Here is a 13,650-nt window from a genome sequence, read left to right as displayed (position 1 = left end):
GTGTTAGACAAGAGCCCCGTTTCGGGCCCTGGAAGGGGTCGTCCTTCCTGCAACACACCCAGACCCAGGGCTACAGCATGCATTGGCTAGAGAAGTCCAGGGTTTGGGGAGAGGTCTTGAACAGAACACTACCTGAGGGAGGCATCAATAGAAGGAATTTAAGCTATGGGAGAGAATGAGCCCAAGCCCGGAGTGCGTGTGAGGAGAAAAGGGAGCCAGAACTGAGGCTCCCAACCTCCTCTGTGGACTGGTCCAGGAGGAGGAGAGACAGAGAAGGAGAAAGAAGGGAAAGAGAGTGATGCTGAGCAGCCAGGAAGATAAGAAAACCACAGGCAGGAGAGGAAAAGGGAAGGAGGAGGAGACAGTGATCAGTGGGGTCAAATGCAACCGATGGTTGGTAGAGATGGAGGGATGAGGCAGAGACACTGGGTTTTGCAAGAGGGGAGAGTTGGAGACCTTCCTTTAGCCCTTGCTCCTGGGAAGGGAGGCCGCCCCTCTTTTTCTCTGACCAATCTTTCTTGTGTGAAACCAGTTTCGAACTTTATTCTGAGGGATGTATTCCATAGGAGCCCTGCCTCTGGCCTTATCCTGTGGCTCTGTGGAGAAGCCCTGGCCAGCAGAGGGTCACCATTTTATTGAAACACTGGAAAAATGCAGCTCTGGGCACTGCCCCCTGCCCCAACACACACACTGTGTGCGTGTGTGGGAGGAACTCAGAACTCGCAGATCACGAGGCGCTGCTCTCCACAGAGCTTGTCATTCCACTTGCCATTGGGGAAGATCTCCACACAGTTCTCTGAGCCGCCATCATTGTTGGGCTCCTGGGGGGCCCAGTTGGAATAGACCAGGGCCTCCCCCGTGGGGTAGATGAAAGTACCCTCCTTCCTGGTGTCGGTCATGCTTAGGAAAGCAGACTTGTTCTGGGCTGTGGCCAGCTGAGTCAGGGCCTCATTCTCAGCTGCAGAACGTGGAGAGGGCAACTGTCCTCCAGCCTGTGTGCAGATCTGCCGGGCATCCTGAAATGTTTTCTTAGAGCCTGCTGTCTTAAAGATCTTCTCCCCGACACTCCGGCCATCAGGGAAGAGCACCGCTAGGGGAAGAGGAGAGTCAGGTTGGGGATGTGGCAGCATCTAGACCTTGTGCTTCAACTGGAGTCCCCAGTCTCCTATCCAGGTACTAGATAGGAAGAAAGTGAGGCATTTGGTTCAGAGCAGTCCTGGCTGCATGATGTGCCCTGTGAGTGGTGCCATGGTCTCCAGGTACAGGTGAGGACCCTGGAACTCAGGTGCTCATGTTAGAGGCCCAAAGTCGCCCAACTGTTAGATGTAGACAAGGATCAGACCTTGCTGGACGTAACACTAAAGCTTGCACTTTCTGTTCCTCCCTGTGTTGCATGCCAGAATCAAGTTTTCAGTTACTCTGTAGGTTGGAATGACTTTGGGAGGGAAATGACACCATGCAGCCCAGGGCGGTTCCTGAAAGTGGGGGAAATACCATGCAGGGGGCTCACTCCAACCCCTCCGTGACGATTGGGCACATAGGGTTGTCACAGGGAGTTCTGTACTATCTGAAAGGGTGAGGGGAAGGAGAGGATGGGGGTAGGTTGTCACAGGGAGTTCTGTACTATCTGAAAGGGTGAGGGGAAGGAGAGGATGGGGGTACATCTGAGAACAGCCTGATATTGGCCTTGACATGCTTGTGGCTGATGCAAGTCACTCAGCCTCCCTGGACCACTGGGCAGTGTGTGTAGGAATAGCGGGCAGGATGGGATCAGCACTAAAGACAGCCCTGTTTTGGATCCAGAAGATCATGTGTTCATCCTCACCTTGGCAATGATGGTCCAGGTGGACACAAGAAAGTCACTTCCCTTTTCAGGGTCTCATTCGTTATTTCTAAAGCAGGGGTATACTGTATAACAGTATCCTCTGTGTGACGTAAGTATCTCTTCTTATTGTAACCCGTCCCCATCACTCTGACTTCTAGGGTCATACATGGAAATTTTTAGGGCTCCTTGGACTGTTTAGGAACCCAGGCTGCACCCTGACCATCTGCCTTTCTCTGAGTAGCTTCAACAGGGACTCAGGGAACAGATTCTCTAGGGGGTCAGGATGGCACCCAGATCAGCCCTGAACAAGGTCAGTGTAAGTCCATGTGACACTACTGGGTTTACATCACATGCAACTGGGTGGATGTGTATTTGTATGAGTGAATGTGCCTATGTGTCTATCTGAAGATACATGGGCAGACTTAAGGTCCATCTGGATAGGAGAGCCTATGTGTACACGATGCTCATGTATGTAGATGGTGTCACATAGGTGATGGTGTTTAAGTACACACGAGTGTAGCCAGTGCATATGCCCACGTTCTCTGTTTGCATCAGTGTGCATATGCAGGAGTAAATACGTATGCAGATACGCTTGTGGAAGGAGGAAGACATACCAAACGCTGGCAACTCTCATCCTTAACTACTTTGGTACTTAGTTGGCTTGAGTCCTTAGAAGCCAACAATATGTCTCACCAGATCAGGCCCCTTTATGCTCTGCTCCTTCAGAAAATTTTTTATCAATCACTGAGTTTGGATGAATGATGTGAATGCAAAGCTGTCGTCAGGCAGAGCAGAGAAAGAGGGAGAACAGTTGGTGGAGAGTCCCAGGGCACAGGGCACTCAGGTGTGTGCTCCAGGAGGCCTCTGCCTGCTTAGGATCCAGGCTTAGGGAAGAATCTCTGCTTTGAACACCACAAGAGGTGCAGAGGGAGTCCAGCACTGACCAGAGACTGGAGTCAGCCTGCTCCTGCCAGACCTACAGGCATGTTTAGGGAGAGATACTTGGTGACCACATACTAAGGACATGTCCCCAGCAGCCTTGAACCCCACATGAAGCATGCCACCCCCACTCCCATGACCAGTCCTGATTCTCTGCTGCCCTGGGCTGTGTGGCTGCTTCTCTGTGCACTTGCATACCTGGCCCCACAGAGGGAAGACAAGGGTTGGGTGTCCTCTTGTCTGTCGTAGGGACCTGCCCAGGGTATGCTGGGATAAGGTCTGCTGAACTGGTGACACTGACCACTTCTCCTTGTTCCGTGTGTCTATTTGCAGATCCTGGAGCATGGCCCTGTCCCAGCCCTGTCCTTAGCCCCACTCCTGCCCCAGGTCTAGGTCAGTCCCAGTCATGGTCCCAGCAAGTCCAATTTAGACCCAAGCCCAGCGAACTGCAAGCCAAGCCCAGACTAAGTCTGAGGCCCATGATTAGGGCCTGGCTCAGGGTCAGGTCCAGGAACTCACCTTTCTTATACTGAGAGAAGGCATTCTGGAGGCGTTGTAGCTGTCCCTCTAAGATTCCTACCCGCTGCCTGAGAACATTGACCTCTGCAGAAGAGAGAGGCCAAGTAAAGACAGATCCAGAACAGTCGGGGGTCACTCAGAACCCAGGCCTCAAGAGAAGAGTGTCCAGGTGGAGACGCAAGTTGGGGGTGAGGTGGAACAAGTGGAGGTGGAACAGACCCCTGGGAAGCCCACCTCTGCTGACCTAGCTGGCCTCTGCTTCCACGGGATTTCCTGTGTTTCTCTTCTGAACAGTATCCCCTGAACAGGTCCCTGCACCTCACTGACAGTGAACCAGAGGTCATTTTAATTCCAAATTCTAGGAATCTGATAGCACTTCCTTTTGTGGTGCAGGGGGTGGTATGGTTGTAGGAGAGGAATACACACAGCTTGAATAATTTTCATCCATTGAGTTATTTGCTGTTCAAGGTTAGCTGATGAATTGGAGAGACAGGTTTGCTTGTCACGCAGATCAGATAGAAAATCTGCTCAGGTTGACCTGCAGTGAGTCATAGAGGCTAAGACCAGAGTCCACCTTGCCATCCACCCTGTCAACTTTTCCTGCTTCTACCTCATCTGTAACTAAACAGGTTGCCTGAGAGGAGAGCTGAGCTGAGTAAGGTCACTTCCCTGCCCCACACCCTAATGGGGCCCCCAAGTCTTCCTTACCTGTAAGCCCACTCTCACCCTTTGCTCCTCTTTCTCCAGGAGTACCTCTGTCTCCCTTCAGTCCTGGGGGGCCCCTGGCACCTGAAGGTCCCTGTGGACCTATGGCTCCAGCAGGCCCTGGGATAAGAGAAGTAGAAATGGGTGCGTGCTGAACATATATTTCAGCATTTTTGCGCCCACTCCCCACCCCCAAACATGGAATTCATATCCCCCAGCAGTACACTGTCCACCTGTACAAATGTCCCTCTATGCCTGGAATCTCTTCTTGCATCCTCTCTCTACACTGACTGTCCCATAACCCGACAACCAGCCTTCCCTGGATACAGACAGTCCCTGCCAATCACCACCCTCTCCCTGGAGACAGACAGTTCCCAGAGCCCAACACTGGCTCTCTCCCTAGAATGCCAGCTCTGACCTGGTGGCTGGTGGGGGTGGGCACAGGGAACATGAACCCAGCCCCACGTCCATTGCTCACCTGCCGCCCCACCACGTCCAGGGGCTCCAGTCTCCCCGGGGGCACCTCTCTCTCCTTTGAGACCTGCAGGGCCTGGGGAGCCCTGCTTGCCTGGGGCACCCACTCCTCCTGAGGAAGGAACACATTGGAGAAGCACGGCTGAGAGTGTGCTCAGCAGGTACCATTTCCTCAGCAGTGCAGCTTGTCACCTACAGCTCCAGGTGAGAGAGTGACCTGGGAGACTGCTCCTAACCGCTTGGTCTCTTCCAGGAACCGTATCGGGAAATTCAGCCAGTGTGGGAAAGTTGAGGGTGAGGCCCAGGCCAGGGCTACCAGGCGCAGAGGATCCAGGCTTTTCCAGGCACTGGGCATGTACCTAGGTCCCCACCAGGGCTGCCCATGTCACCCCTCCCTTCTCCCTCCCTCACCCACCACATACCAGCCTCCTACCTTTGGGCCCAGTCTCTCCTTTGGGGCCTGGTGTGCCTGGAGGTCCCATGCTCCCCTGCCTCCCTGAGGGGCCCTCTCTCCCAGCTGGACCAGGCATACCTGGAGGCCCTGGGGAAAAGGACCAGCCCGGTTAGTGACACTGAATCTCCTTGGAGGTGGAAGTGCTTAAAAGATGGGGCTGTAATAGAAGTCAGACAGGCAGCTTCCTGCTAAAGATGTTGCCCCCACTCCACCCTCCCCAGGAGCTCCAGTCTTCCCTGAAATAACCCCATGCCACCTTGAGAATGACCTTCTTCCTCTTCCTGGGGTGGAATCTGTGCATGCCTACCGCCGTGTCCTAGCAGCAGCACGCCACCTGTAGACACCTGCATTCCATGCCCAGCTGCTCACCAGGTGGTCCAGGGTCTCCCTTTGGTCCGGGTTCTCCAGCAGAGCCATTGTCCCCTTTCGGCCCAATGGGGCCAGCTGGTCCAGGCATTCCTGCTCGTCCTGCAGGTCCTGATGAACCTGTGGCAGAAGAGATGGACATAAAGCTGATCCCGGCCCAGGAGGAGCCAGCTGCCTCCAGAGTCAGGGCCCTGGTATTCTTTCAGGGCTCTGTAGGGTGTAGACACTCCCCCTCCAGCTGACTGGTCCAGTGGTGATCTAGGAAACCAGCATCCACATCTCCATTTTACAGGTGAAGGAAAAGGCTTGCAGAATTGGAAGCAGATCCAAACCAAGAGTCACCTGACTTTGCATACAATACACCTGCCGCTTCCCCAAGGCCTCAATATTTATGGCAGTTAAGTCTGTCAGCTTTTACCCCGGACTGTGGACTCCCTGCCCTCCCACTCCCCATTTCTGTCAGAAATGACACCTGACACTAATCACCAGAGAAATAGAAATCAAAAGCACAGTGAGCTGTCACCTCACTGTCAGAATGGCTACTATCAGACAGCAAATAAGAAGTGTTGGAGAAAGTGGAGAAAAGGGAAACTGTGCAGTAGGGATGTAAATCGGTACAGCCACTATGGAGAACAGTACGGAGGTTTCTCAGAAAGTGAAAAATAGAGCTATGATATAACCCATCAATTCCACTTCTGAGTATTTAACTAAAGAAAACGAAAACACTAACCTGAAAAGATCTATGTACCCCCAAGTTAATTGCAGCGTTGTTTATGGTAGCCCAGACATGGATGCAGCCTAGAGCCCAAGTATCTGTGGATGGAAGAATGGATGTAGAAAATGCAGGGTGCATATACAATGGAACATTATTCAGGCATAAAAGGGGATGGAATCTTGCTATTTGCAGCAGCATTGGTGAACCTTGAAGGCACTATGCTTAGTGGAATAAGTCACAGAGAAGGGTGGTACTATATGATTTCATTTATATGTGAAATCTAAAAGAAAACAAACAGAAACAATATATTCACAGATACAGAGAACAGATTTGTGATTGCTAGAGGTGGGGTTGGAAAATGAGCAGAATGGACAGAAATCTTCAAAAGGTACAAATATCCAGTTAAGAAAAAAATTGAGTCCTAGGAATAAAATGTACAGCAAAGTTACTATAGTTAGTAATCCTGGGTTGCATGCTTGAACATTGCTGAGCAAGCAGATCTTAAAAGTTATCATCACACACAAACTGTAACTATGTGTGTTGATGACATTGACATGACTTATCGTGACAACCATTTCACAATATATGCAAATATGAAATCATATTTCATATATCTTAATCTAATATATTATAGATCAATTCTATTTTAATATAAAGAAGAGAAAAAACTATGTAACATGTTTTTAAAATTAAAGAAGATAGTCAAAATTAATATGCATCATTAAATGATAAATGTAGGTTATAAATACTTTATTTAATATGGTTCGGTTTCTTCAACACATGTCCATGCATGTGTCAGGCATGTGCACATGTAACACACATTGAAAAAACCACAAGAAGAGCATATACAAGTGTTAACAGTTGTTTTTTCTAAGGGGCACAATTCAGGTAATTTTAATTTTCTTCTTTTTGTGATTAGTGACCACATGTTAATTGTCCTGTAAAAATGATCAAACATTTTAAAAAATCACATTACCTTAAGAAGGCTGCCTAAGTCTGAACTTATGAGAGATTTACCTTCAAAGACTAAAGGGAGAAATGCCTATTGATTCACAAATTATACACTCAATTCTGTGAGTTTGATTATTCTTTTTTCATTGAGATTAAATTCACATAATATAAAAATAATCTTTCTTTTTTACTGTGATGTGTAGCTTTCAGGATCTCAGGTCCCTAATCAGGGATTGAACCTGAGGCCTGGCAGTGAAAACACCAAGTCCTAACCACTGGACCTCCAGGAATTCCCTATAATTAGTCACTTGAAGTATGCAATTCAGCGGCATTTAGAACTTTGACATAATTGTAAAACTTCTCTTTATTTTAAAACTATTTCATTAATCCCAAAGAAAGCCTCATACCCATTTAACACTCCAGCCCTGCCTCCTCCAAGGCCCTGGCTACCACTATGCAGGTAACACTGTCTGTGTTATCTATTCTGGATATTTTATATAAATACATACAATATATGACCCTTTATGTCTGCCTTTTTAAACTAGCAGTGACATTCTTGAGGATCATCCAATTTGTAGCACATCTCATTACTTCATTTCTTTCTATGGCTGAGAAATGTTCTATAGTGTGAATACAATACATTTTCTTTATTCGTTCACTGTGGATAAATGTTGATAGACACTTGTGTTGTTTCCATCTTCTGACTGTTGTGAATAAAGCATTCATGTACAAAAAGAACAAAAGGAATCTGTCAGTTACTACTAACTTATGCATTCACTTATTTGTTCATTTCCTCATTATTTCATTTCTCTGTTCACTGAGAAACTATCTGTGGAACATAGTTTTCTGCCTATAGCACTGAGCAGGATGTAAATGTTAGCACCAGGTCCTGGTCTGCAAGGAATTTGTCATCAAGTTTTAAACTGTGAGGCACGGGTAACAAGTGAAGAAAACAGCTTATGAGATGTCCCTCATCCTATCCCAGTACCCTCAACCCATGCATATACTCAGAGGAAACAGGACTTCAAGGTTGAAGAGGTTTCAGAGACCTGGAGAGGAGAGATGACATTTCAGATCTAGAAAACAATCTCCCAGGGTAAGAAGGGCCAAGCTTGCCTGGGCCAAGAATATGGTGGAAGACTTGTGTATTTGATGGGTGATGAGAGCCTCTGTGTCCTTCTCTTAGTTCTAATTCTCACTAGGCAAGCAATGGGAGCCTGGAGGATGAGCCCCGCATCCCAGACCCCCTGGTGCACTGTGCTCAGGCAGAGACACTTGGGCCCTGGCTGAGCCTCTGCTGGGCTCTCCCCTGGCTGGGGAGGGCAGCAGGTACCTTGGAAGCAAGCCACTCCTTAGAAGGGACCATTAGAGGTTGCCCATCCTTGTGCACAAACCATGGCGGCCATGAGAGCAGGGAGGTAGAAGAAGGGATACTTTTCAGTTCAGGGCCCCTAGGGGAGCTAGAGAGAGCTGGCACCTTAAACACCACCCCTCTACTGAGATCACTTCTAGGTGGCCTTCTCTAGCCCCAGCCCATTCATGTTGGGAACTACTTTCTCTCTAAAAGACAGACTTGACTCTTACCCTACAAATCTTGGGGATGCTATGTATTCTTTTCAACTTTAATGTTGTTCATTTCTTTCCTCTCCAATCAAAGCACAAACTCCAGAAAGATAAAAGACCTCAGTTGATCCCCCCATAGCCCTGGCCCAGGGCCATGGTGGTCCCCTCATCCTTGTCGCTGGTTCATCAAATTCTCACTTCTTGCCAGTAAAAACCAGATCTTCTCCTGTGGGGCAGTGTTTCCAGAAAATTCCCTTAATAATCAGTAAATTTGGAAACTGCAGGAGAATTAAGCTGGTTGGTACAGCAGAAGGATAAAACTTCATCTTGAAGACCCAACAAAGAAATGAAGCCTTGGCTCAATTCTTTGTCACTGTGTGGTCGATATTATTTTCATCTACAGATGATTAAACTGAAACTTACAACACTGTCATCAGTTCAAAAATATTTAACATTCTGCAGCGGCAACATTTAATAAGAATGAACAACAGTTAAGTTTTGGAGTGTGTGTACTCAGTTGCATCTGACTCTTTGTGACTCTGTGGATTGTAGCCCAACAGATTTCTCTGTCCATGAGATTTTCCAGGCAAGAATAATGGAGTGGGTTGCCATTTTCTATCCAGGGGATCATCCCAACCCTGGGGTCAAACCTACGTCTCCTATGTCTCCTGCATGTGTGTACTAAGTCGCTTCAGTCGTGTGTAAACCAACGAACCACAGCCCGCCAGGCTCCTCTGTCTGTGGGATTCTCCAAGTGAGAATACAGGAGTGGGTTGCTATGCCCTCCTCCAGGGGATATTCCTGACCCAGGGATCGAACCTGCATCTCTTACATCTCTTGCACTGGCAGGCAGGTTCTTTACCACTAGCGCCACCTGGGAAACCCAAGAGTTCTGGAGTAGGGGCCTCTGAATATCAGTCTCATTGTACATTCTTGGGGGTGGTTAGAGTCAGAAGATCCTAGGGGAGGAATCAGGACAGCTGGTTATGGAGCTAGGGGCTTGGGCAAGCCAGTCTTTGCCAATCAGTAAAGGCATGTCTCAGGTGGACTGAAGATCTTGGGGAAACCCACCCACTTGGGAAGCCCATCTTCAAGGTTTCCACAGCACAAGATCCAGAGTTTATGGATTAGTTACAATTCCAGGGCCCACCACTTCCCACCAGGACAAGCCCATGGACACAGTTCTACCTGGATCTCCCTTCTCCCCCCGGGGGCCTTCTCTTCCATCTCGTCCATCACGACCAGGCAAGCCACCCTCCAGGGGGCTACACATAACCAGGGTACAGGCGTTGGCCATTGTTTTCTGAGAATAGATCTTCATTTCTGCTCCCAGGGATCTCCAGGACTGTGTGAGCAGGAGCAGCATGGAGAGAGGGAGGAGAAGCATGTCCTAGGCAGAGGAACAGAAAGAGGGGGTGCTCTTGGTCCAAGGACGAGGACTAGGGTTGGCCCAGCTCCTGGAGGTCAGGAGAAGTGGTTCCATCATCTCCTCCCCCATCCTCTGGGGCCAAGAGTAGCAGGGCTCCAAAGGCAGTTTAGGGAAATTTAGGATAAGGTCTGGCTAGGGAGGACATGAGTGAACCAGCTGGACCTCTGAGCCGGTCTGTCAGCAGCATGAATCTACTCTCAGATGCTCTGTGTCATCCCTTTTTGGGCTTGTCATCCTTGCCTGGGGCACTGTGGTCAGGATGTAGAATTCCTCACTGAGGCCATTGTCACACCAGGAGGGACTCACTGAGGGCCCTCAGGTGGGACCCTTCCCTCTCTGGGCCTCTTTATCCCTTTTTATACCAGGAGGTTGGTAGCTTTACCTCTTACAAGGCTGGCTTGTTTCCTCTCACTTGCTGCTCTGCACAGAATAGTGCTGGAGTCTGCAATGCTATCTGAAAAAAAAGCCAGAGGGCTAATGCTTGGCGAGGTCTGTCCTGAGCACAGAATGTTGCATGACTGCTTATTTGCCATGATTGGTCATTCCTGGGCTCCACCAGGAAAGTTCCTGGCACACCTAGAATCCTGCCCAGACCTCCTGAGAAGACTTGGGACAGGGGCCTCATGGAAGAGGGGATGTTAGAGACGGGTGCCATCAGGGGGAGGCTGGCTTCAGAGGAGGAAAGCCGATGTCCAACAGAGCTTCCAGTCACCATTGGAAAGGGACTCAGGAGCTAAGTGAGATCAGGGTGGGTGCAGGACATGGTCACTCCCAGTGTTGGGCATCTTTCCTCTCTCAGAGAGAAACTGTAAAGTTTTTAGCATGGAAAAGAATCATGGGAGTTGCAGAGACCTGGAAGAAATCCTGAGGGACCTGTGCAAAGGACCAAGGGTTGCCAAGCAGGCTGATATAGTGGGAGGGAAGGGGTTTCCTGGCCAGAGAAGTGCTTCCTTCCAAGAGGAAGATGACATGCACTTTCCAAAGGGACTTCCAAACAATGGCATCAGAGATCTGGTTGGATGTCACATCCAACTCTCCCCCTCTCCCTGTCCTGAAAACACATCTCCCACCAAACCAAGGGAGCAGAATGAAGTGCACCCCTTATTACCCCATTTTCTCCCATCTCCAACACTGACCCTCCTAGAGTGGAAGATCTAGACACACCCTGCCTTCTTCAACCACCCACATAGGCAGGGAGATATTCACCAAAAATTGGAAAACAAATTAAGAGCAAGAACAGAGACACTCACAGTTGCTTCCTTTAGGGCTCCAGCACATCCACGCAAATTAGAGTTCCTGGGCGAGAACTGGCTCCTTATACCTGTCCTGTAACCTGACTCTCAGCCCCAGGTTCCTGAAAACTCTCTTCAAGAAGTAGGGTAATTTCCTTCCTTATTGACTCACTCAATTGCACCCTCACCTGGGTTCTGGACTCCTGCCACTGAATTTCATAGGACTATACACACCTTAGAGTTCAAAGAGCACCCTCAGCCCAGGGTCTCATGGGTACCCCGCTTCAACCTTGTAAGTAAAATGGCAGCATCAGTGTCTGTATTTCATGACGTCCAGGAATCCAAGGTCCACAGAAGATCAGCAAGTTGCACAATGACCTAGAGCTCTTGTAAAAGCAGCCTGGTTCTGCAGTGTCCAAGAAACAGCACCTGCTGTGCCCACTTCTCTTCCACCTTCATCTCAACATTTCTCCTCAGACACTAGGAAAGAGCTGGGAGCTGCTTGGCCAATCTGAGCAGAAGTGGGGCAGGTGAAGGGCTGCTGAGGCAACAGCCTGTGGGAGACAGTGTCTGGGGGACCTGTCATCTGGTAGGGGTCACTCTTGCTTTCTGCTGTAGCTCTAGGACAACTCTCCACTTGCCTCAAGATGGCTTTCTATGCTCTCTGTTCATCCCCTGCCCAACCCTCCTTCACTCACATGACTATCCAGTTCTCTTCATTACAGGGCTTAATGGTAACTGCCTACATACTTGCTGCCCCAGACACTGGTTTCCCTGGTAACTGATGAGCAAAGTGACATCACCTTCCTGTTAGACTGGTGGGCTCCTCCCTCAAGTGGTGAAGATTGCCTCCATGTCCTTCCTGCTCTCTGCTGAACATGGTATGCTGTTGCGCTAGGACCCTTCTTTTCTGGACATGTAGATTCCTTATCTAATAAGCCATGGACATCTTTGTCCCTGTCTCCTAGCTCTTGCTTTGGTCTCAAGGCTGGTCATCAACACACGTGCACACCTGCAGGGTGAAGCCCAACAACTGGTGAGTCAGCCAGAAGGCTGCAGGTAATCCCTGAGTGCCGAGATGTTGGAGAATGAGGACAGGGAAGGGAGAGTTGTGGGGATAATTGCAGGGTGGCCATCCCCTAGCATGTGGGTTCCTGTGAGAGATAGCTTTCTCGTCCATTAAGCTGATGACATCCTGCTAACCTCAGAGGCTCTTCCCAGTTTAAAAGTAGCAGCCTGGGCTTGTGCTTCACCTGACTGCCTGGGGAGGTCTTGTGATACTGGCAAAACATAAGAGCCTTTCTGGTTTTATTGTTTTCTACAAAATACAAACGTACCCATGACCCACCACCCCTAAACAAGTACAGGCTTTAGGGACACTAACTGGGACAGGCTTGTGAATTGGCCATGGTCGGTTACCCTGAAGGGTTTGGTTGGGACCTGTGGCAATGGCAAAATAAAGAGAGCACCCTCTGGGCTTCTGGTCCCAGCTGTGGGAGGGGGCAGGGATATAGTGTCAAGGAACAAAGCTCAATGCAGCCTATATGCTTTACAACAGGTGGAAGCTGTTACAGTGGGCCTACTCCAGTTGCTGAGCAATGCAAAAAAACACCACTTTAGTGGCCATGAAGTTCAGGAATAGGCTGATAAAAATGCCATACCCTGGCGTTTCCACCTGTCCTACAGCCCTACTGCTGCCAGGCTAATAGAAGGATGAGTGGATTACGTAAGCAACAACTGATACAGGAAACCCACTGTCTAAACCTGTGAACCAAGGGGCTAGCTTAAGTCACAGAACTTGTCATTAATATTCCAGAAGCAGTCAGCACAGGGCGTACCTACATCGTGTTAACCCAGAGGCAAATTAGTCAACATCATCAGAGTTCAACTGTGGACCACCCAAATATCATTGCCAGCTAAGGATCAGGAGAATAACTCAGTTTTGCCCTTGCCACAGGATCTACCCCCAGGGGAGTATATTGTAAGTGGCCCTGGGACTAAAACTGGCAGGAAAGTCCCAGGTGTTTGGGGTTTGCCGCTCTGTGGGGATTAAGACTAGAAAGGAGCTTACAGATTTCATCTAGACCCAGCTAAGAAGACTAACAAATTAATCAAGGTCCCCTACTAGAGAAAGGCACCATTATATTAACCTTGTGTTCTGTTACACCCCCTCCAGTGTCTGACACTGGCTCAAGAGGACAGAGGTTGGACAGCATAATGGTACTGCTGCTGCTGCTGCTGCTGCTAAGTCGCTTCAGTCGTGTCTGACTCTGTGCGACCCCATAGACGGCAGCCCACCAGGCTCCCCTGTCCCTGGGATTCTCCAGGCAAGCACACTGGAGTGGGTTGCCATTTCCTTCTCCAGTGCATAAAAGTGAAAATTGAAAATGAAGATGCTCAGTTGTGTCCCACTCTTAGAGACCCCATGGACTGCAGCCCACCAGGCTCCTCTGTCCATGGGATTTCCCAGGGAAGAGT

General features: G+C 49.3%; 1 protein-coding gene across 2 annotated transcripts; it reads right to left on the bottom strand.

The window, feature by feature from the left end:
• Positions 1 to 631: 631 nt before the first annotated feature.
• LOC133070151 (pulmonary surfactant-associated protein D) lies at positions 632 to 11,233 on the bottom strand. 2 transcript variants are annotated; one of them, XM_061161933.1, is made up of 9 exons: positions 11,191 to 11,233; positions 10,323 to 10,394; positions 9,700 to 9,901; positions 5,286 to 5,402; positions 4,896 to 5,003; positions 4,467 to 4,574; positions 3,992 to 4,108; positions 3,284 to 3,367; positions 632 to 1,090 (listed from the first exon to the last, which is right to left on the bottom strand). In XM_061161933.1, exons 3-9 carry the CDS (start codon positions 9,896 to 9,898, stop codon positions 714 to 716), a joined length of 1,110 nt encoding a protein of 369 aa, XP_061017916.1. In that variant the 5' UTR covers positions 9,899 to 9,901; positions 10,323 to 10,394; positions 11,191 to 11,233; the 3' UTR covers positions 632 to 713. The 2 variants fall into 2 exon arrangements, with proteins under 2 accessions (XP_061017916.1, XP_061017917.1); XM_061161934.1 differs by lacking the exon at positions 10,323 to 10,394 and having other exon boundaries at positions 11,191 to 11,210.
• Between the last annotated feature and the right edge of the window lie 2,417 nt (positions 11,234 to 13,650).

The sequence above is a fragment of the Dama dama genome, chromosome 15 (assembly GCF_033118175.1).
Source record: "Dama dama isolate Ldn47 chromosome 15, ASM3311817v1, whole genome shotgun sequence".
Taxonomy (NCBI): Eukaryota; Metazoa; Chordata; class Mammalia; order Artiodactyla; family Cervidae; genus Dama; species Dama dama.
This window is presented reverse-complemented; position numbering and strand designations above follow the sequence as displayed.